Genomic DNA, 24,881 nt, shown 5'->3' with positions numbered 1-24,881 from the left:
AAATGAAAAATGGAGAACCAATTTTACTTAATACACCAAATGGTAAACAGAAATACAAAGACTGTGCCAGATGTTTAGCATAATAATTTTTAAACAATGCAAAATAATGAGACCTTTAAGATGATGTGTCTCAGAAGTGGCATTTTATTTGGGATTCTCTCAACTTTTAGAAAAAATACTGCTACTTAAAGAAGAAAGAGCCATCTGAAAAGATTACCAATTTGTTAAACAGAACAGAGAAAAGAAGCAGAGCCATTAGACTAATTGGGCTTCCCATGTCCTAAGAGAAAATCCATATAAAAATGTGTTTATAAATAATGAACACCTGCAATCTGGGATTCAGGGCTAGTTCAGGGTTCTGAGACTGAGAGTTGGTCAGGCTGGAGGAAGCTTCTGAAACAACAGTCTTGGCATATCAATTTGGGACAAATGGTGCTAAAATTAAAATCCTGATATTAATATATACTTTTTTTAATATCCAGTATACATTCAAGGTCATTCTACCATAATATCACTTGTATTTCAATATGAGTCCTCAAGTTGGGGGGAAAGGAAAGGAGTCAGTGATGGCAGGTCAGGAAGTGGAGAATCAGCCCCAAGCTGCTGTGTGCTATGTGAGAAAAAGCTCAGGAGTCTGTGAGGATGCGTGTGAATCTAAGGACTTGAACCTCCACTGGCCCCAAATGTGGGTTGGAAACTGTATTTTTTCAAGGTCAGCATTCTCTCCCATGTTTCACAGAGGCTGTCACCAAACCCCTCCTCTTCCCGTATCTCTGAAACCCACCCTTACTCTCCAACTCTCCACTCTCAGCAAATGACCTTGCTTTCCTTCCACAGAAGAAATGTAGGGAACTAGCTTATACATTAAGTATAAGCTACAAACCTACCTGGACACTCACCTGTAACTACAGCCATCCTTCCCACCTATTAGAGGGGAGAGGAGAATCTCCTGTCCAGACTAGTCCCTCGCACACCTGCTAGGATCCCAGTACCTCCTGCCTTCTCAGGGATGTTGCTCTGGTGGTCACCCCTTCTCCTGCATCCTCACCCTTTCCCTCTCCTGGCTTCTCCCCATTAACAGCCAAATATTGTGGAGTACCTGGGTAAGCAGAATGGGCTGGGGGTTGGTTGGTTTTTAGCAGAAGTTGCTACTGGCAAGTTGCAAGTAACAAGCTGCTAAATAAATTTAGGTGACAGTAAGTCTTCCTATTCAGGAACTTTCTGTGGCCTGCCATGTTTTCAGATATAATTTTGTGTCCTTCAGCAAGATCTCACAGTTCTTTTACTTAGGTTCTTTAACATTTTGTGAAGTTTAAAATATTGTGTATTTTAAGTGGTATATTTTCCCCTCTCCATGTCCAACTGACTATTGTGGATATGAAAAAAAAAATCAGTTTATAAGTTTCTTACATAAAATCACTTTATAAATTCCCTTTTTAATTCTAGTAATTTTTTACCAGATTATTATGGACTTTTAAGACATCTATAATTACAGATAAATTATACTTTTCTAATATTATAAAATTATTTCATATATTCATCTATTGCATGGGACAGAATCTTTACAAATAATGAATCATACTTTGAACAGTTAGCATCTCCTGTGCCTGAATTTTAGGGAAATGTCTTCATAAATTGGTCATTTAGTGTGACATTTGCTGTAAAATATTGGTAAATGTCTTTATCATTATTCAATAGCTTCCTTCCATTCCTAACTTACTTAGATTTTTTTAAGAAAGGTTGCTAAGTGTTATCAAATGCGTTTGCAGCATTTTTCATATAATCTAATTGCTATTCTCCTTTAATTTGCTGTTAATAAAAAAAAACTCAAGTTTTGTTTTGGTTCAAACTTGATCTTTAATACCTGACAGTGAGATTGACAGTGAGATTGTCCTAAGACCAGAAAGTGACCAGTACCATCCAGGAGCAGGAAAGCGTGATCAGACAGAACAGATTCGGGGAACACTTCATCATGCCCCTCTTTGTCCTCATTGTTTGGGCCCTGAATTCTGCTTTTTCAAATATGAAAACTCCCATTCCTTTCTTTTTGTTTGAATTTCCCATTACCTCTATCTCCCCACTTACTTTTCAACCAGTGTTTATCACTTTGATTTTCAGGTGTTACATGAAATAATACACATCTGAACCTGACTTTTTAGCCCCTCTGTCCCTCTCTGTCTCCTGAGTCCACTCACACTTAGTGCAATAATTACTATACCTGATTTTATTCCTTCCATCTTAAACACTGTCTTTCTTTTTACTTTTGTTGAATTACTCTTTTTTTTTCCCACTGTCATTCTCTGTTCATTTTTCCCTCCTGTCAGTGTAGAAGCCCTACTGTGCTTTAAAGTTCTGCTCATGGCTACACAGTCCTCTGAGTCATCTTTATAGTCTATCAAGAGATAATTTTATACTATATATATATATTTTTTTTTAAACCACACAACAAGGCACCAAGAATCTCTACCTGCTCATACCTGCCTTGACCCAGAAGAGAATGGAAGTTATAGTTTTAGGTGACTAAGTTTTTCTTTTGAGGATGACTCTTATATTTCAAGAATCCCTACTTAATACTCATATTACAAAGTCCTAGTCACATCATTATTATCCATTGAATTTTAATAATACATATATTGCAAGATTCATAATTCCCACTGTTCCTCTCCTTTTTGTCTTTATCTTGGGATTTCTTTCTGAACCAATTGTCATTTCACAGAGTTATTTCCTCAAGTGTTTTCCTCAGATAAGTACATGCAAAGAATACTTTCTCAATGTCTGCAATTCTGAAAATGTTTATTTTGCCCTAGCAAATGAATGATATCTTTCATCGTTATTAATTTTGGGACCTTGGTCTTTTTCCCCTAGGATTCTACAAATGTTGCTTCAGTATTTTATCTACCAGTGCTGCTGATAAAAGGTCTGAAGCTAATTGAGTCTCTTTTCATTACAAATAACATGTTCTTTCAGTTTCAAAACTTTAAGATTTGTCCTTATCCTTGGACTTCAGGAATTTCACCAACATGTAACTACACATCTGTTCTCACATTAATCCTGCCTGGGACTCAGGGAGACTTACTTCGATTTCTTTCTTTCCTACCTCCAGAATGCCTTTTATTTCATATTATGACTTTTGCACCTGCCTTCTGAATTCACCTTTAGATCGTTCCATTCTGCATCATCAGTTACTTATTGGGCTTCCAGACTTGATTAAAGAAATACCATAATCTTCATCTGTTTAATTTTTTAAATTTTTTATTTTAACCATCTAATTCATCACCTTAAAAGTTTTCTTTTTCTTTTTTAAAGTCATCCCTGGTTTTTTCCAACATGGTAAGAGTAAGTAACACAATTATTTTCATGTTTGGCCTGCCCTGCCCACCTGGGGATTCTGAGTCCCCTCAGGTTGAGTTATTATGTTTCTCTTCCTGCTAATGGCTTGTGCTCCCTGAGCACCTACACAGACCAGGTCCTAGAGGTCTCTCCAATGGTGGTAAGCAGGGAGCGATAGAAGAGAGATGATTTTTTGCTCCTGAGGTCAGGCCATGAATAGCCAGCAAATCATGACTTCTTTGCTAAGGTGGAGTGTAGAGGGCTCTCTGTTGCCAGACCTCCACAGAAACAAACTTAAGTCCCAAATAAAGTGATGGAACAAATCAGCCCACCTATGCAGTTTTCTTCCCCTGAAAAAGATCTGTGAGGACCACATAAAATAGGCAAGCAAATATGACCCTTCTTTGAGGAGATTCACTGGATTCAGTCAACTAAAGCCTTTGAAGAAACACAAAATGCTGGAAGCAAAGAAGATAAATAATCTTTCTTCTCTACCTCTGGTCTCTTGGCTTTCTTATTTTCAAGGTGAATGAGGTCACATAAAATGCCTTCTTTCCATCCCCTCTCCTTAGCCTAAGATACACCCTCTAAGGCTTTAGCAATTGGCCTGCTCAGGCTACCTTTGACCTAAAATGTTTTGGGGGTGCTAGTTTTAAAAGTATTCTAATTACTGTAATTAATAGTAGCTTAACTTTCTAAATCATCACTGTCACTAAATTTTATGATACAAGACAAGGAATGAGATAAATACCTTTGTTATGTAGAAAATACAACAAGCTATCATATGTTGTACACTTTCGAAACTCGCAATATGTTTCCTTAAGAGGATCACATTTGGAAGCCCTTGCAAAACCACTACACATTTGATCAAGATCTAAAAAAATAAAAGCACAATTGCTGTTGTTGAAAAGTATCATTCTTCCTCATTATAAAACATTCTGTTCAAATTATGCAAGTTTTAGGCCACCAAATTTCATTATCAATAATCATCAGTAAATTGCTTATCATGTATAAAGAAGTATACTCTGAGATAAAATTGATATATTCAATTTTCAGATGAGTCTTTCATCTAAAATAACTTGAAAACTAGTGGAAAGGATAAAATAAGTACACAAAGCATATTTTAACAAGCGCCATAAAGGATGTAGGCAGAATGTTACATGTATACAAGAAACTAAAGATCACAGCCAGGCTTAGGAGGACCTTGCAGCACCATATGGGAAAGGATGTAGCATATTAAACATACAGTGACACCCGGTATTTGAAATAATAGTTTCCTTTAAAATTAAAACCAAGCTTTCATCTCCCAGGAAATCAATTAACATTGATGTTTACTTCCTATTCTCTGCTTCACATTCTTTGATCCTGAATTTGATCAGGAACTAGATGATTAAGCTTTGCTTTCCATACTGCTGCAAAGTTCTGAGAAATACTACTATTGGCAAAGTAGAACTGAGATTGTATCAATCTATTCATCATTCAGGTTATCAAGGGACAAATTAGTATATGGATGTTGGTCCTTTGTGGGCACATTAATTGCTTCAAGCCATCATCCTAACAATATTATTACTATTGTTGCAGTATACTTATGAGTTTTTTAATGCTTCCTTAATTCCTCTCCTCTACCGTCACCCTCTCCCCCTTCCACACATATCCCCACACCATGTTAACAACCTAGTGGATTTATAGTTTACCGAAATGCATTGTTCAGTTGCCTTTGTAAGAATACCCTTGTGTTGGGGAAAACATACCCTTACCTGGACAACAGGTACCAAAACAATATTGTGATAGATTATAGGAGCAAGGAGGCCATAACACTGAGTCACAGCTTGAAGGGCGTAATTGGAATCATTTAGGTAGTTGCTAAGTTCCAATGCCACTAATACTCTCTCGCATTCAATTAGTCTAGCAATCTGTAAAGAAACAGGTATTCTTACTCAAAGTGAAAATCAGGTGCTTAACTAATGTGTCTCTATGGAGAAGAAAGGGTAGGAAAAGGGATTCTTGTGGCTTAACATGAATGTTGTTGTGAAGAAAACCTACATTCACGAGCAACTCTCACTCCTTAATAATGCTACGTAGGGATGACATAATCTCAGAATTTAACTTCAGGATTTTTTGTAAAAAAATTAAAATACACAAAACAGCAGCAGACTCACAGAACCCAAGAATGGACTAACAGTTGCCAAAGGGAAAGGGACTGGGGGGCGCGGGGTGGGAAGTGAGGGAGAAGGGGAATAAGGGGCATTACGATTAGCACACATAATGTACCAGGGGGCACAGGGAAGGCAGTATAGCACAGAGAAGACAAGTAGTGATTCTATAGCATCTTACCTTGTGAAACTGAAGTATTTGCTTTAATTCCAAATAAAAATTTATATTTAAATAAATAAATAAATAAAAATACTACTAGCAATGAAAAAGGAGCCAGTCTTTTTTAATTGGTAAGATAAAATCTTAGCTATATTTTAAAGTTGGAAAAATATCTAGCTTTTTCAAAAACATAAATTATAACAAATAATAATTAAAACATAATATTTCTGAAATATTGCCCCTACTTGATTAACAGAGTCCCATTTCTCTTCTGGATTTATCAGACAATGGTGAATTTTCATTAGACCAAACTAATCTTCTGTTATACTTCTGCTCCTTAAATAAAAATGATAGTAAAATGTAAAGTTAGGCTTTGGGGATTAAATGCCACATTAAAAAAGGTGGGGGGGAATCCTATCTTACTCATCCTTTTTCTTTTCTGGAGAAAGATTTCTTCATTTTTTTAAAGTATTTGTACAAGATTATATACAAAGAAAACTGTATGAGTGGCAACCAGAAATTTTCATACAGCAAATCATGACTAGAATGGTAATCTAGAATTCTGGAATTCAGTGAAGTACTTAAAGAATGTCTTTATTAATATTCAGTTTGGATGATGAAAGAAAAACAATACAATTCAGCAGAAAGAACAGGTTGATGGTTGTGAGTGCTTGGGCTCCGCAAGATTATGAACTTGTCCTGGTTTTTTCACTTTAATATCCACAGGTACTGGCACAGTCTCACATAACAATTATTGGTTAAATAATCAATAAATAAATGGATGGGTAGGAAAAAGTGACTATTTAAAAGGGGGCAAAGCAAATGGGAAAAGCCTCCATATGTCTAAAGGAGTAAAGAAGAGGAGAGAGAGAAAGAAGAGTGAACCTTGATTGACAAAGAAAACAATAGTGTAGAACTGTTTTTAAAAGCAAGAGCATTTTAAGATTGCAGGTGGACATACAGCTACGTTTATAACTACCCTGAGAACTGATCAGTAGAAGAGGGGTTACTTCTTGCCTCTGTATAGGAATGAGATACTAAAATTAAAAAGAATTTGGTAACTTGATATGTACCAGCACAAAAAATATGTCCAAGATAAATTACGTAAAGTGTTAAATAGGCAAACAGCAAGTGGATCATGATCCTATTTTTGTTAAAAATATTCTTTTTTATTATTATTAAAGTATCATTGATATACAATCTTATGATGGTTTCAAATACACAGCACAGTGGCTCAACATTTACCCATATTATCAAGTCCTCACCCCCTCCAGGGCGGTCACTGTCCATCAACATAGTAAGATGTTACAGAGTCATTAGCTGTATTCTCCATGCTGTACTACGCTCCCCGCGACCCACCTATATTGTGATTGTGAATTATTGTGCCCCTTAATCCTCTTCTCCCTCCCTGCCACCCTCCCCAACCTCTCCCCTTTGGTAACCACTAGTCCCTGCTCAGTGTCTATGAGTCTACTGCTATTTAAAATCATACTATTCTTAGGGGGTGGTAATATTACAATGGGTTCATATTATACATTATACATTTTTTAATATTTGAACTTTATACTGCTTTTGTAAAGGGAAAAAAAGGTAAATTGAAAAATACATGAACTCAGGTCTGTGAAACCTATGTGGAATATCAAATAAACATGTACAATCATTCAATGGCCTCTCAGTCCATTCACAAGCCAGAATATGCAATCCCAAAAGAACATGAACTTGAAAGCTCAAGAAACAAAAAGAAATTTGCACATTTGCAGTCATTTTAATTCACTTACTTGTTGAGAGGGAAAAATCTCATTGCCTTTAATATTATCACAGAAAAGATTTTCTTCTTTAATTTTAATATCACTTGTTACAAAGATATTTCTAAGAAAAAGGTATAAGAGGATTGAAGAAGTCTCTGCCAAAATGTCCAAATATAATCTGTAAAAGGACAAAAATGATGTTCAGGTATAAATATAAAATGTGTTAGCATGTGAACTCCCCTTTTTAGATTGATTTGTTCTTAATGTCTACACAATGATCCCAAGATAGCAGCAAAAATGTGTGAAACATCTCTCACACAACTACCTAAACTAAAATTAAAGACTGTCTTCAACAAGTTCACAACTAAGAAAATCAAGGTGCTGACATATTATGTCAGAGATACATAAAATAACAATTGGCAAAATTTTCTGGTTATAATATATAAAGTTCTTTTCTATCAATATAATGAAATCACTATAGATATTCAGAAGCTTGGGGAAATTTTTCAACTCATTATTTCATTTAAAAATTAATGGTTAAAGAAGTGGGGGGCAGAGAGAGAGAGAGAGAAGTAGAGTCTTAGTAACACATGGATTATTTCTAAGTATCTTTTCTAAATTGCAGTCAACAGTGCCAGCCATTGGCAAAATTGTGAAATTTAGTCTTCCTGTGTCCACTATTCCCTTCCTTGCCCTCAGCCTTACTTGATGACAAACCCTCTCATCTAAGCTTCAAGTGCATCTACTCTCCATAACCCTTATCCCTAGAAAACAGGCAAGGATCTGACATCAGTAATTCACACCTGATCATCTCTTCACCACTACGTTAAACTCTGAAATTATCTTTGCCAGGAGAATTTTCATTCTCCCGCTCCTGCAACTCTTACTAACTGCTCTGCCTTAGTGACAACTGTCAGTCCCTTGACGTTTGCAATGAACCCAGGCTCTCACCTCCTCCTGGCCCCATTTCTTTGCCTATCCAGCTCAGACTCTGGCCAGTCATTTCAATAGTGACTCTCTAGTACTTTACAGAGTCTGTACCCCTTATTTTATACAATAATCAATTTGCCTAACCTTGCATGGATGTAACTGGCTAGTTTTTCCATCCCTGCCACAATGGTCAATCATTTATTCACTTATTTATTCTCTTCATTCATTCTTTTCTTCATTCAAATTAGCATTTGCTGAACACCTACCATGTTTATGGCGCTATTCTAGGCCCAAGGATATAAAGATGAATCAAATGTGGCCCTTAGCCACAAATTCATGTTATATGACATCAGCTTAGCCATCAGTCCTTCTCAGCAATACTTGAGTTTATCCCTGATGTCTCCTTGCTCACATTCCCTACAGCAAAGCAAATGTTCCAAAGCCCCTGTTCTCCACTCCATGTGCTCTTATCTCTTCCTGGCTCTACCACCAATGTCATTATCACATGAATTTTTTTGTATCCTCAGTTTCTCCCAGTCCACTGTCTCCCTTCCTTCCACCCTCCAAAAATCTTCCCTTAAACCTGCCTTTCCCCCTTAAATTTCTATCACTTTCTTCTGCTCTTTACCACCAAACTGCACATAAGTGATCTTTGCTTGTTAGAATTCTCCATTTTTATTTATTCCTTAGCAAACTGAAAAGGATTTCTGGCCCATCACAACACAAAAATGGCTCTCTTAAACTCACCAATGGCCTCCTAACTGCCAATTCTGAAAGCCTCCTCTTAGTTTTCATCTTACGCAGGCTCTCTTTAGCACATTTCTGAGCAACTGCTCTGCCTGACCTTGTTCTAGCACCTAATACCACTGATCGGCTCCTCTGGCAATGCACTTTCCCCGACTTTCACCTCCTGGACTGCTCATTTCTGTAGTGTAAGCCCTGATGGTCGTTTCCTCTTTTGCGTAATGTAGCTGCCTAACTCAAGCTTTGAGAACTGCAGCATCCACTTTAAAGGTGAGTATCTCCAACAAACACATTGCCAGCCTCGTGACTAGAAAAGGAGCCAGGCCACCTCCTTCCACTGAGGCTCCTTATTTTAGAGATCTTGGTTGATAACTGGCCATGTAGGTCACTTGTTTTTTTCTCTTCCCATGCTTTAAATTTCCACTCTGAAAAATCATCTTTTAAAATGAGCACTAAAGAATGAGCCTCTAAAAACTTAGGCTCCCCCACCCTCAAGCCCCAAAGAAGCAGAATCCCAGGCTCATGTACTCTTGGGTGCAGGCGACTTCACTAATGACTTCACCGTGTGGCCGCAGGTGTGCTGTGCAATTTCCAGGTCTTGCAAGTAATAAATCTTTATTTTTCTCAAAATTTTCTGATGGTTGTTACTGAAGGACATCTTGCAATCATAATAAGAACCACAAAGGCTGACCCAGCCACACTGGTTATTGATAGGCTAAGACTGGCACAAACCAATTTCAATATCCTCCCTCGGTTTCATACACCCTGCTTTTGCCTCTTAAATGTAAGCAATGCCCAGGGTTGAAGGCTAGCTTCTGTCATTTCTGCGAACAGTCATTCCCTCGGAGAGAGCACTCATGTCCGAATTTCCTTGATGACCTCAATGGACAATTTCTAAATCTGTATCTCTAGCCTTGATCTCTCTCCCAAGTGTCAGCACTAAATATTCACCTACCTCCTAGACATCCCATACCACAAAGGCATCCTGCAGGAAAACTAAACTCAGAATATCCCCAATCAAATTCATTATCTTCCTCCAAAAACTTATTCCACCTCTCGCTCCCTTAGTAAATGTCATAGCTTCCCAGTCAGGTAACACTGATAATACCAGCCAACTTCTACAACTTTCACTCTCATATCCCCACAAGTCACATAAAGCCTTCCAAGTCCTATCTCTTCCTCCTCTAAAATGCCTCTCAAATCCATCCCACATGGTGCCTGGCATCCTTGACCATGATAAATGCCAAGTTTACATTTTTTTAATTGAATGGAATTATACCTTTACGTGAATAAGCATTATCAATGCCTTGGCTCAACCAGCATGTGCATTTTAAGCCCATCTTTGAAGAGTGAAGGTTTTTGTCTTCTTATTAAAGAAATTTCAATCATTAACAAGCAGGTGAAGGAGACTGTTGTTGTTTTTGAACTTGCTGAGACAGCCTGAGATCACACTGATGCTCATTTCTGAGGCTGCTCTTAAAGGGAAAATGGCAGTAAAGCAAAGGGAGGCCTATGGTTTCATATGGCTTTTGCCAGCCTCTTTGCAGTTGCTAATGGTCTAATTCTGGAAACCTCTTCAAGCAAAGGAGAAGCCGTCTTACCCCAACAGTCCACCCATCAGATCATAGCCTTAAGCACAACCTGACCTTTCTCTGTTACAAAAGTCCTCAATGCATATTTATGATTTCTAGTGTTAACTGACATTACCTTGGTTAGTATTTAGTATTTTTTCCATAACTTTCATTACCTTTAATTCAGAATGCATCCATATGCCTCCAGTGTTTTTCTGACTCTAGCAAAGAAGTTTCCAACTCAACATCTTGGAATGCATACACTTATTAAAATAGCTATTAAAAAATAGTTTTACATGGACTATCTCAACATGAATTGAAAATAAATTAATTCTAGGCTTCAAAACACCAACATCCATATTTTAGATAAGCAAATTAGTATTTTAAAGAACATTTCTGATTACCTTCTCTGTGTGACAGTCATTGTATGGCTTAAACAAATAGAGGACTGCACATCGTGAAATGGCGAAGCAACAAAATAATCCCAAACTGGTGAGAAAGCTTTCTTAGCCAACTCATAATCACCAATCTGATAGGCAACCTACAACAAAAAGCACGTTATCTTATGTGACATATTTACCTGTGAAATACATTTGTTAAACAACAATTCTGATGATGCCCTATCACATACAATTTCATATACAGTTGTTCACATTTGTTGTTCTGTTCCACAGTGCCACAGTAAGGTAACAACAGCCACTGGCAAGGGAGACAGACACTTTTTAAATCTCTTTTATTTCTAAATTGCATGGAAATTTGAAACTCTGCAAGGATGTTTCAAATTCTCATAAGCAAAACAAAGATCACATCTGAGCCAAATTAATTTCATTTCCATCTATCTCAGCAGTGCACTCCATTTATTATAGACACTGTTATAATGAACAATCTGTTCCAAGAGAAACAATCAGATTTCCCAAACCCAAAATATGAAATAGACTTCATTCTTTTCTGTTTGTGACTGACACTTTCAGAGTTTTTGTGCAACAAAGGGTTCACAGCTGAAAAGAGTGAAGAATAAAATAGAAATGCTTCCAAGAAGCCATGATATGTTTTAAGTTTGACATATTCAAAATTAGGCAACATAACTGATTTCAATGGTAAAACCTAGAAGCTCAGGAGAAAAGAGAAACCATTGACTTTTTTTTTTACCTAATTCTTCCTAATTCTTTTGGTGGAATTTATATCTTTAAAGATATTCCTAAAAGTCATTCTATTTGAAGATGTATAACAATATGAAATCTCACCATGTGAGTTATGTGCTGCTTCAAATCTTTAACGGAAGCAGGTAGAATGTACAGTAGAAACCAATTCATGAAATTAAGCATGTAGATGACATGTTGTTAGAATATATTTCACTCAAGGGAATAGCTTACAGGGCCACAACTTTTTTAATCTGCCAAGTCAGTATCCATAATCAACCATCCAGTAAACTTTTATGGAGCTTCTACTCTAGGTGAAGCACTGTGAGGACAGATTCTTCAAAGCTTAAAATGATCTCATACTCCATTAAACTGTAATCAAGTTACAGACATAAAACACATGAAATCACAGCAAAACTACAAAGAATAACATAGTAACTGTGTTCTCCTTACAAAACATAGTAACATATTCTCCTTACAAAAGGAGAAATAAATACTCCAAGGAGGAGTTAGGGCTTGAGTTTGAACCCTCAATCGGGGATAAGATTCAGATGGGCACAGTTTAGACAGAATCTGAAAAAGGTCCAGTAGTGGAAATCAGCATGGGGCACTTAGCATAGACTGGAAAGACAGGTCAGAATTTAAAGAAAAGTGGACAATATGATTGGACAGTGGGACATGTTTCAGAAGGCCTTGAAAATCAGGGGGAAGTATTTAAAGATACCAGGTCAAACGCATTTTACATGCATTATTGTATTGATGCCTCATTACAGCTCTATGAAGTGAGCTCTATTATAACCATCCTTATTCTTCAGATGAGGAAACAGGGTAACTGAGAAGTTGTAGTAGTTACAGAGCCTGAAACAGCCTAGACTTAGAGTGGTAGATGAGATCACTTCTCTGGGCTGCATTGGTCAAATGAAGAATTTAGACTAAGTGGTCACTAAAACTCCATAAAAGTCTAAGATTTGCCATGGAAAAAAATAACATATTATGTGTAAGGGTGGGTGAAACTATAATTGAATGTTCTTTCCTTTTAAAACATATTCTTTTTAAAATAACATTTACTCAATAGTAGACACTGCAAAACAAGAGAAGATACCATGATAAAACTAAGGTTTATAAATTCATGAGTTTCTGTGGATTAACAGTGGAGTGTCAGGATAGAAGCAGGTTCAAAGATGATTAGCTGTTAGTGATGCAGAGAACATATTTTAGAGGGGGAGGGGTTAAAATGAGAAAGAAGCACTAAAAGACAAGGGAAATAATTAAGCACAGTAGGGCCTTCCTCCTTGATACATGACCCTCACTTGGCTCCCAGAACTCTGCACTTGGGTGTTCTTGTTCCCTGCATTCCTTTTCAGTTGCTTTTGCAAGCTCTCTTTTCCCCCAATCTCTTCATATTGGCATGCCCCAGGCTCAGTCTTTGGACCTCTGCTGTTTCTGGTCCACACTCAGTTCCGTGGTAAAATCATCCAGCCCCATGGCTTTAATTGTCACATGCCTACTCTCAAATTCCTCTCCTGCTCAGACCTTTCTCCCAAACTCCAGAGTCAGAGATCTAACTGACTACTCAACAATTATCTCTGAATATCTAATGAACATCTCACCTCAACATGCTGCAAACTGAATTTCTGATCTCTGCCTGCCCCAAATCTACACCACCCACAGCCTTCTCCAACTCAGTCGATGTCAAGTCTATCCTTCCAGTTAGTCAGCTGAATAATTTAGAGTCATTTTTTATTTCTCTCTTTACATTATTTCCAACAGGAACTCTTGCTAACTTGTCCTTGAAAACATATCCAGAATCTGACCCCTTCTTACCACATTGGCGGCTATCACACTGGATGACCCGCCGCCATCTCTCACTGGATCACAGCAGCAGACAGGTCACCCTGCCTCCACCTTTACCTCCTTCGGGTCCATTCCCTACACAGCGATCAGAGCAAGCCTTTGAAAAGAGAAGTCACTTTATGTCATCCCACCACTCAAAGCCCTCTCCAGTGGTGGCCCATTCACTCAAGGTAAAATCCGAAGTTGTTACAATGGCCTACAAGTCTTTTCATGGCTCCCCCACCCACCCACTCACTTTTTATCTACTGTCCAGGGCTGCCTCTGTGTCAGCCATACTGGCCTCCTTGCTGTTCATCAAACATATGACCAGGTGCACTTCTGGAAACCTTACAGCTTTTGCTGTAGCTTCTGCAGAATGCTCTTCCTCCAGGGAGCCACTTCCTCACCTCCTTCAAGTCACCACTCAAATCTCACCTCCAGGATGAAGCGTTCCTTGATTACACTATTTAGTACTGTAATCTACCTTCCACTCCCCTACTTCACACTTCCAGTTCCTCTGACCATACCCTACTTTTTTTTCCATAGAACTTATCTTCTAACACACTAGATTGTTTATTTACTATGTTCATTGTTTATACCTAAACAACCAACCAGTAAACTCCTATAAAGTTTCTACTTTGTGCAAAGCACTTTGTACAAAGAACTGATGTAGTTTCCTTTGACTGAACAGTGGTTCTCAAAGCATGGTCCGTGGACAGTCCACATCAGCATCACCTAGGAATTCATTAGACATGCAAAATTCCAGGCCCCACCACAAACCAGTGACTCACAAACTCTGGCAATATCACCCAGCGATCTGTTAACTGATGCTCTGGATTATTGTGATGCACACTTAGGACCACTAGCCTGGAACAATGCCTGGCACAGAATAGGCACTCGATAATCTTTAAATCATTTTTAATGAATTGAATGAATTTTAAAATTCTCTTTCCTAATACCTTTCCTCTACCCACAGAAGAGGATACCCAGCAGTTGTAAAGTGCAACAACATGACTGACTAGCTCAGGATGAACACCTGACCCAATCTGGGTGCTTCATAGCACCTCTTCCCCAAAAGCTAGAACTCCCACCCTAAGCATGGTTCTTATAGAAGCTGATGATACTACACGCTCCAGGAGAAATTGGAAGTTAATTACTCACACAAGGGACCCCCAAGAGCATTAGACAAACACAAGCGGGTCTGGGCTGGCTTGGACCAGAGCAATGGATTGGACCTTGATTTAGGGCTCAGGGGTAGGAATAAGGAAAGTTCCTACCAGCTGTGAGATTTAAATTACCTGCTGGCACCAAAGGAGAACACAAGTTCACATACCTCCCTATCAGCCTGCCTAGATGTGGGACCAAGGAAAAGAGAGGGATGAGGTTTATAAACAAGAAGGTGGTCAATCAAAAAAAAAATGAGGTCGGACTATTACATCTGGTGAGCCAGAGTCTCTTTCCCAGGAATTTGGAATCAAGATTAGGAGCCAGCTAGCCAATCTGTTTATTGCTGAAACTGAAAGACATATAAAAATGCAGAGCTGCCATTTTTCCTCCAGAGATGGAAAGTAAAGAAAGTCAATCTTTACAGACAGAAAAAGGAAGCAATGTGTAGAGAGAACCAAAGGTCTGAGGCCTAGAGTGCCTGTACTCTGCCGCCTTCTCAGACTTGGCTATGTTCCCCCAAGCTGGGCTGGCTCCCTGACTTGCAAATCAGAGTTGTAGCTAATACCACACATCAAAATTAATACACAAGGGTTATTGTTGTGGTAATGGGATTAATTTTTTTTAAGTTGAAAGAAAGAAGACACTGAGTAAATAATTCATCAATAAACAGATGAGTAGAGAGAAGAGCAATATTCACTTAGAGGATGAGAGGGGAAAGAAGAGTTGAAACTTCTTAAGGAGCTTTGAAATGGGGATGACTGTTTCTACCTTGTAGTTTTCTTTTTTGTTTTTAAATTTGAACTGTCACAGACAAAAGACAAACCTCTATTAATCAAAGACTTTCAATGAATTCATAAATGAAGTAGAAAAAAATGTATGAACTTCATTCTTCTGCCACCATTGTGATTACTGAGAAGGTATTCATGCCCCAGCCTCAAACTCTACTGCCAATATTGATCATCAAAACCTAGGAACAACCAACCAGGCAGAGAATAGATGGTAGAGATATGAACTCCAAGAACTTGACACATGTCGGACATTGAACATATGACTTCCTGGGAACCTGGACAGAACAGTACAAAGGTACGAGCTGGTCCACATGTCAAGCTTACCATCTACCACCCAAGTAACCTTGGGTAAATTAATCTCCCTGAGACACCCTTTCTGGAACAAAATGGATTGGCAGAGGAAGGACTATATTAGTCCCAGTTCCTCAACTATAAAATGAAAGTGATAACACCACCTCACTGGTTTGTTGTAATAAATGAAATAATGAACTTTATTAAATGATATTCCCAATTTCCTTTCCCCAATGAGCCATTGTGCCCATGCACTATTTGATTTGGTAGTTCAATAGTCCAGCAATATATGGTACTTGGTTTATTATCCATTTCACAGATAGGGAAATTGAGACCAAGCAATCTGTCTGAAATCCAAAAATCCTGCTCATAGACATCTAAATTTCTACATTTTTATGTAACATTATCTAGCCATTCCTGACTTAAAGGGAAAGAATAGAAAGAAATGAGGCTATCAAGAGGGAGAAATTGGAAAATACCTGCAGAAAATACGTTGCTAACAAAGCTTCCTCAACATTTTTTCCAATTAGCCTAAATTAATAGTTATCTACATTAAATGAAGACCTAATAATTGTTATCTAACTTTACTAATGTCTATAGAATCATATTGAGCAAAAGTACAAACTAAAATCCCAAGCCAAGTCAATCATAGGCATTTAGTGAAATATTTCTCTAACTTACTATATTTATAATATTTTTAAAGAATAAAATTTTTCCCAAAATAAAAACCAAACACTCTCCTGAAAAATTCCAAAAAAGGGGTACATTTTCTTGCTAGAACTTAAAAGCTTAAACTTAAGTTGTAAATGAACGAGGTCTACTGAGAAAATTTTGCTTTAGTCACTTAACAGTATGAGAGAAAATGTTCATATACCATCATAAATGAACTCCAGTACTGCAAGTACAGTATCAATAAAGAAACACAGGTCATTCCTTTATGACACTTCTCATTATCCCAGCAGTATAGCTTGGACTTAGTTTTATTAACTTTCAATGAAAGTTCTGCCAAATGAAGCCCAAAGTTTGAACCACTCCCTGGAGAAAAATCAGGCCTTGATATAATATTTGGTTCCTCACTTTGAAATAACTCCATCACTACAAATTAGGGAATATATTAGATTCCAAAGAAATGAAAATATCAGAAAACCATGAGCCAATATGACATGCTAAACCAATGCTAGACAAATCCTAGCAATTCTCTCAATTTAATTTTCACTGAAAAATGTGATGATATAAAATACCACTAAGATCTTAGCTTATAAAACTAATCAACTATCAAGAGAAAAAAATGGCACAGTAGAAATGTCATCAGATTTAGAATAATCATCAGCTCTACAGCCAACAATAGATTTAAAATCAGATACTTGAGACTTAAGTCAATGAGTCACTCTTTCTAGCACCGTGTTCACTGGTGACATGTGTTAAGTCAGGCAATCATTTCAGCAAAAATGTTAATTCATGATATTCATAACTCAAAAACATTAATAATATTTATTAAGTGCCTACTGTGGCATAAGTGCTATAGTTAAATATCTGACATGCATAATTCCACTTAACACTCAATACCTCTGGGAGATAGCTACTATTACTATTGCTACTTCACAGATGAAAGTTAGTTACCTAATATCACACAGTTACTGTGAAGAGCTGGAACTTGAACTTAGGACTGTCTGTCTTTATTTACCCAGAAATTCCACTTCTATAAATTAATCCCAAGAAAATTACCATGGATACAGACAAAGATACATATACATATATACAAAGGTATGCAGAAAATATCTAAATATTCAACACTGAAGAATTACTAAATAAACTGGTCTGTATATAAGATGCACTACCATGAAACCTTTGAAATTATGTTTTGGAAGAATACTTAATGGAATAGAAAAATGTCAATTATATATTAAATGAAAATATCAGGGTGTAAAGTAATATATATATTGTGATCGAATTACATACTATAGATAAAATCATATATGTGTGTTTGTGTATATATGTACGTATATAAAAATATGCATATGTGTATGTAAATATATATATATACATACATACATATACATACACAAATGAAAGGTTATCTCTGGATCAGGGTTTCTCAACCTTGGTATTCTTGACACTTTGGGCTGAAAAATTTCTTGTTATGGAAGGCTGTCCTTTGCACTGCAGGGTGCTTATCAGCATCTCTAGCCTCTACCCAGAGATAAAAATAGCACCCTTCTAGATTATGGCAACCAAAAATGTCTACAGACACTAACAAATGCCCCCTCGGGGCCAAAACTGCCCCATGTTAAGAACTGTTACTCTGGATAATAGGATACTATAACATTTATTTTCTTTGAGCATTTCAGTTTTTTTCAAATTTCTAAAATTAATATGTGTTACATCTGTAATCCTGGAAAAAAGTTGTTATAAAAAGGAAACTCATTAACTAGAAAAGGAATGATTCCTATTTTATGAGAATAAATTGAAATAATGGAAAATATACATTACAGGAGCTTTGGAATATCTGCTGTGATTTTTTTTTCCCATCAGAAATTACTTAGTAACTGCTTAACAGAAAAAAAAAACAAAAACGTAAAGCAAAAATTAGCAGAAATCTCTTCTACCTGCGTCAAGAACATCCGAGCAGTAACAGCAGAAAGAGGTGGATAAACCAGAACTGGTTTCGTTGTCTCCCCAATGGCGTCACCTACAAGCTTCCCATTAGAAGAATAAGCAGCAATTGCGAAGACATATTTCTCATTGGTTTCCAAACCTTTCACTTCAAAAATGCTTTTATCATCAGCAGGTATCTATTAACAAAAACATTCCACATTAGGTATGGAAAATTAAAGAGACTTTAAATATATAACTAAATAAACCTTCTATGCAAAAATAAAAATAAAACCTGCATTTCCTGTTGGATTTTTCTTATGACTCAAGTAGAAATTAGAGTAATTCACTGGTATAATGACTTCATAAGTCGGGGGGGGCGGGGACCACTCCATTGTCTTTAGTGAGACTTTTGGTAAGATTTCCTGACACTGAAATGATTTTTTTTATTTGACATACCGCTTCTCCTGAGTTTGGGAGGTGATTATTGTTTAGCCTTACTTTTCCATAGCTCCCTTCTGCTTTGCAACCCAAAATGCAGTACCAGGAGACCTGCGAGGGGAACAGAGGAGCCCATCATGTCTAGTCGTTTAACATGATACTCAATTTCTGTTATCATGATGCAGCAAAAGCAATACTTTACCGAATTAAAAATGTACCTGTTGAAGTTTTAAAACATGAAATCAAAGTTTATAAATATACTTAGTTTCAATCTTACAAATCTTAACCTTAAAAATAAAAACAAATATTTACTTGGACCTGTTTACTTAGGACTACCAAGACTAAAATATTATTCAATAGTGATTATTTTAACTATCATTCTTTGAGCAGTTCCTAGGTGCTATGCATTGTGTGCTACTTTCTAATATTTGCAACATCTCTATGAGAAAGGTTGTTCTTGTCATTTTGCTTTAAGGGAAATAGGAGATGTAGAAATGTTCAATGACTTGCCCAAAATCAGACAGTGGCAGGGAATGGCTCCAAAGATGACTTAATCTCAACGGGGGGGGGAGGGGGGGGGCGCGGAGACCAACACTAAAATGATATTTATATTTTATGTAATAAAATATGACAAACAAAGCAAGTGGAAAAAGAAACAAGAAACTAAATTACAGTATTTAAAATAAAAGGGAAAATAGATATAAAAAAGCCTGGAAGAAAATGTCCCTAAATAAGAATAGCAGTAGAGTTGGGATGGTCAAATGGTTAAGATTATGGGTGATTTTTTTCTCTAGTTTCTAAATTTTCTGAAACATAATGTTCCTTTCATAATTCTCAAATATAGACATAAGCCAGATGTAAAATGTGAATTCCATAGAAACAACCAAACTTAAATGTAATTAAATGGTTAAGACAATGGTCCTTTTGCCAAGATGTGAAAATAATGGAGACTCCTTAGTGGAATGAACTACCCTCACTGTAGGGAAAAGGAGAGTGAGTTGATACCCAGGGAACAGCATTATGAAGGAGCCATACTGTCTGAAGGTTGAAGTTGGGAGGTTCTTATCATTGTGGCATTCCCCCCACACAGGCTTCAATCTTACAACATTCACCTACTAAACTGTAAGGGAAACTGGAAAGAAGGGGAAAATTTAATTGTCTGTAAGAACCAGCTGCTTCTTACATCTTTGCCTGCTCTTTCTTCTTCCCCGTCAATAGAAAAATCCTAGTGGTGTCTTGTCTAAATATGTAGTTCTTAACCTTGACTGTGCCAGAAAAATCACTTTTTAAAATGATGTTTTCACAGAATCAACCATTTTCCCCAAAAAATTACATATACCCAAGCCTGCTTAGCCTCGGTGAATTAGGATTTCTGGTGCAGGTGTTCAAACCTTGTGTCTCCAAAGAAAATTTCTCAGGTGATTAAGAGCACTAAACAAAGGCAGAACCCCAAGGACAGAGAACATTAAAGGAATCTGGAAGCTGGGGGCAGGGGGGAAAAATCAGATGGATCTCAAAAAATTTAAAATTAACTTTGCTTCACTTCCCATGAAAAAAGTACTATTTTTCAAAGAGGGGGGAAAAAATCCAGAAAGACTGTTATATGACTTAGATTATCATTCCTCCAAGTTAAGTTCTACATACAAACAGAATTTTAATGGTAAAATTCTCTCTAAAAGCATTTTTACAAGTAGGATTTTTATTTTTATTTTGTTCTACAAAGAAAACATCTAACTTAGTTTCACAATAAGAAGCAATGTGTAATTAGAGTCTACATAAGACTAAACACACCATGAACAAATCACCACTAACTTCAGAAGTAAAAGTTTATCAATAACATCAGCATTTTCAGCTATTAAAAAAGATTTTAATGAAATGAATGCCTTAACAAAAGATTCTGATAAAACAAAAGATGGCTGAAGCCTCAGTCTGGAAAATGTATTTAAGCCTATACTACCATCTAGTGTTCATCAGCGGTGACAGATGGTTTCCTGAAACATCACCACTCTGCTAGTAGAAAATATACATGAACTTTATAATGTGCTAAGTGACGAGTCCTACTTGTAAAGGTCAAATATAGGACTCTTATGTCTTCCTATTTGTAAGCCTTATTAAATAAAGTAAACTAATCACTAGTTGGAAATATATTAAAAAAATAAGATTTTGGGTAAATAACCCAAAGCATTTGAATAAAAACAAACAAAAAACTCTTAGTAAATGATCCATTCTTAGTTCTGTGCTGAATTCCCAAAATTAATGAACCCTCATTCTTAAACAGATCCCCAAAAACTATAAAGTTGAACTTTAGAACTGCTGGCAGTTGCAATAATGCCTTTATTATAGCACAGTTAGGTGTAAGATGAATGTTACTTCTCCTGCCCCAATTATAAAACATATGAAGGTAATATTATCTCTCACTGATGTCCATCTCTCATTAGTTTGATTACCTCACACAGAAATTAACAGATAAGAAACTCTCAATAATGCTCATTGGACAAAAAGGTTTTTTTTAAATCATCAAATAACATAATCACAGTTTATAATGTCATTGTTTTATAATGTCATTGTTTTTAGTCAACTTTACTGCATATGTTTAATACAGGAGATAGAGGCACATCAGTTAATATGCCAAGAACATATCTCATTTAACTTCCACAGTAATCATATTTTACAAATGAAAACAGTAACAAAATGCTTCAGGAAGTATATTTAGATTTTCTGAGGTTATGCTGTTAGTAAGTGCTAGAGCTAAAATTTTAGATCTATGTCTGACTTTAGAGCCTATACCCTCTCCAGTATACCAAGTTGGTATAAGTTCAAGAAGAACATCCTAAAGAGAATAAAGATAAACCTTTATTTTTCATACATCAAAGAGCATGTTGTTGATCATCCAAAAGAGGAAAGTGTAATATTTAAAATATAAATTAGGTGAAACCAAATGCTTGTAAGGAAATTCAATCTCAGGTTGCAGTCACATTTAGGCCAAATTTGAAGGCACTGCAGTATGGGAAAAATAGTTCATTCTCAATAAATGCATAAAGATTTATGATTTACAACATGGTTGGAATTGTCATTTGTTTGCATTAAGAGAATCCCCATTTACATGGAAGAACTCTGGGAAGAACCTCTAAATTCACTTTCTCAAATATTTTCATCTCCCTCATTAGCTCCTTCTATCCTCTTCAAATGTCTGGTTCTACTTCAACTGAGACTGTCTCAATCTTGAGTATACTACGACGTCAGTATATGACTGTGTCATGGACAAAGATACTTAGGAAGAAATGTTTCTCTATTGTTTCTCTTTACTATATATTTGGTACAGCAAGGCTATATGGAACATATAGGGAAATTGTATGAAAAGGGAAAGGTCACAAGCAAATGAAGTAAAATTAAAACATTAGAATATTAATTTCAGTATTTAGTGCTTATAAATAAGACTATTCAAGTCCTAAAAACAATAAAAATATCAATCATTATTCATAAGTCCTTATGCTGCTTTGTCTGAGGTAAAGATCATAATGGATAACATACCTTAACATCTGAAACAAACGGAGCAGGTTTCAATGTCACAGAACAATGAGTACGAGATAGCAGGATAGGTGGAGGAGGAACTTTGCTTTTCTTTCTTTTTGAACTTTCCAAATATTTCTGGTATGAATAGAGGGCATTTTGTTCTGCTTCATTCTTCTCAATTAAAGAATATGCTTCCTATTAAAAATTATGAAAGTAGAAAAATATATTTCAAGAACTTGAATTTCAGTTATATTTGTAGAATCCTGGTGATGTTAAACATCTAGTCATGATCTTTCTATGTATAGTTTTTTGAGCCTCAACAGTATACATATTTTAAGGATTGAGTGATTTTACAGAAGTGAAAAACAGCTAATAAATAAGGTTAAGTAAAATAGCCATTAAATAGGGCAATGGCATCATATTTACATGTCTAATGTTTATCATTATTATCATATATTAATAAGAGACATTTCATTTTCTAATCAAACCCTTTGAATTTCAACATATTGTATTGTCCTTAAAAAGTTCATAACACAATCATCTACATATTGTACTGATAAAATGTATTAATGTAACTTGAAATTCAAAGCTCATGTAATTAGACTATCAGTATATGGGGTTTGTGAAGTGAATATTATTGAGTTTCTTGTCAGCAAGAAATAAAATAGACAAAAACACTTATTCTGTAAACCTGTAAACCTGAAGAAAAGGCAATCACCATTTTAAATGATATCATCATTTAGACATAAAACAAAATCAAAAACCAGATCTAAATATTTCAAAAGTAAGGCTAAATGTATCAGTAATAATAATACATGCAAATGATTAAACTCCTCTTTTAAATTAAATTAAAAGGCAAAATCTCTCTAATTGAGCTCCAAAGCAAAAACCCATATAAAGATTAAAAAAATAAAATGGATGATAGAGAAAGAATAACCCTGCTAACAAATGGTGTTGGAACAATTAGATATCTACCTGCAAAAGAATAAAGTTGTACCTTTACATCACATCATATATAAATACTAACTCAAAATGAATTACAGACACAAATGTAAGAGTTAAAATTACAAAATTCTTATAAGAATATGTAGGAGTATATCTTCAAGACTTTGGGTTAGACAGTGATTTCTTAGATATGACACCAAAAGCAAAATGACAAAAGAAAAAGTAGATAAATTTGACTTCATCAAAATTTAAAATTTCAAACAATACCATTAAGAAAGTAAAAAGACAATCAACAGAATGGGAGAAAATATTTGCAAATCACACATCTCATAAAGGACTTGTAAACAGAACATATAAGGAATGGTTAGAATTAAATAATTTTTAAAAATAACTCCATTAAAAAACGGGCAAAGGGTTTGAATAGACATTTCTCCAAAGAAGATACACAAATGGCCAATAAGGAGAAAAAAGTTGCACAGCATCACTGGTCATTAGGGATGAAAATACAAAATCAGCAAACTGATTTAAGAAGCAGAAAATTTGAACACAGGATAAAAGAAGAAACATGATAGAAGAAACTGGGAAAGATATCCAAAAAATTCTTCTAACAAGTGTCAGGTACAACTCATTTCATTAAAAATTTTTTTCAAATCTCAAGGAACTGATCATTCCCACACCATTTAAAAATTTTCTAATCACAGAGAAAGACAAACAGCTTCTTATATAATTTCACAAAATTATTTTACTTCTGATCACAAAATCTGAAAAATGACTACATGTAAACACATAGAGCAATCTCCTTACAAATATAAGTCTAAACATCCTAAATAAAATATAATACATTGAATCTAGCAACATATTAAAGGAAGTATATACTGTAATTATATTGCCCTTCTTCCAGTAATACAAACATAATTTAATATTAGGAAATTTATAAGTATGTGAAAACAATATAAAATTGTATATCAACTATACTTCAAGAAAAAAAAGAAAAAAAAACAAATACCATATGATTTCACTTATTTGTGGGAAGTAAAAACAAAACAAAATGAATAAAAGAGCAGTAGACTCACAGACATTGAGAAGTGACTGGTGGTTACCATGGAAGAGGGGTTGGGATTCTTGGGTGGAAAGGGGATGGGGGATAAAGGGGCACAAAAATTTTTAATCATAATATAAGTTGGTCACGGGGATGGTAGTACTGCATGGAGAGCATAGTGAATGATTCTGTAACATCCTTCTATGTTGACTGCTAGTAACTGCATTAGTTGAGATGAAGATTTAATAATTTGGATAACTAGTGAACCACTGCATTGTATACTTGAAATTAACATAAAATTGTATATCAACTATACTTCAATAAATAAAGTCTATGAATATAATTTAATTTATCCATAAATCATATGATTACAGGCTCACTGGCCAAAAAGACATTTGAATATTTTTAATATCCAATACTAATTTTTTTAAAGGAAGAAAACAAAAGGGATACCAAAAAATACCTTAAACAAATGAGAAAGCAAACACAACATAAAA

General features: G+C 35.7%; 1 protein-coding gene across 1 annotated transcript in view; it reads right to left on the bottom strand.

Moving 5' to 3' along the window:
* The window catches only part of CFAP54 (cilia and flagella associated protein 54), a 302,501-nt gene that overhangs the window by 190,336 nt on the left and 87,284 nt on the right, over positions 1-24,881 (bottom strand). Inside the window, exons 20-26 of the mRNA XM_037023126.2 lie at positions 22,419-22,595; positions 18,906-18,998; positions 18,461-18,646; positions 11,041-11,177; positions 7,422-7,569; positions 5,088-5,243; positions 4,082-4,204 (exon numbers count right to left, since the gene is read on the bottom strand). Coding sequence (XP_036879021.2) covers positions 4,082-4,204; positions 5,088-5,243; positions 7,422-7,569; positions 11,041-11,177; positions 18,461-18,646; positions 18,906-18,998; positions 22,419-22,595 — 1,020 coding nt within the window. The remainder of the gene's footprint in view (positions 1-4,081; positions 4,205-5,087; positions 5,244-7,421; positions 7,570-11,040; positions 11,178-18,460; positions 18,647-18,905; positions 18,999-22,418; positions 22,596-24,881) is intronic.

The sequence above is a fragment of the Manis javanica genome, chromosome 10, assembly GCF_040802235.1.
Source record: "Manis javanica isolate MJ-LG chromosome 10, MJ_LKY, whole genome shotgun sequence".
NCBI classification, from domain to species: domain Eukaryota; kingdom Metazoa; phylum Chordata; class Mammalia; order Pholidota; family Manidae; genus Manis; species Manis javanica.
This window is presented reverse-complemented; position numbering and strand designations above follow the sequence as displayed.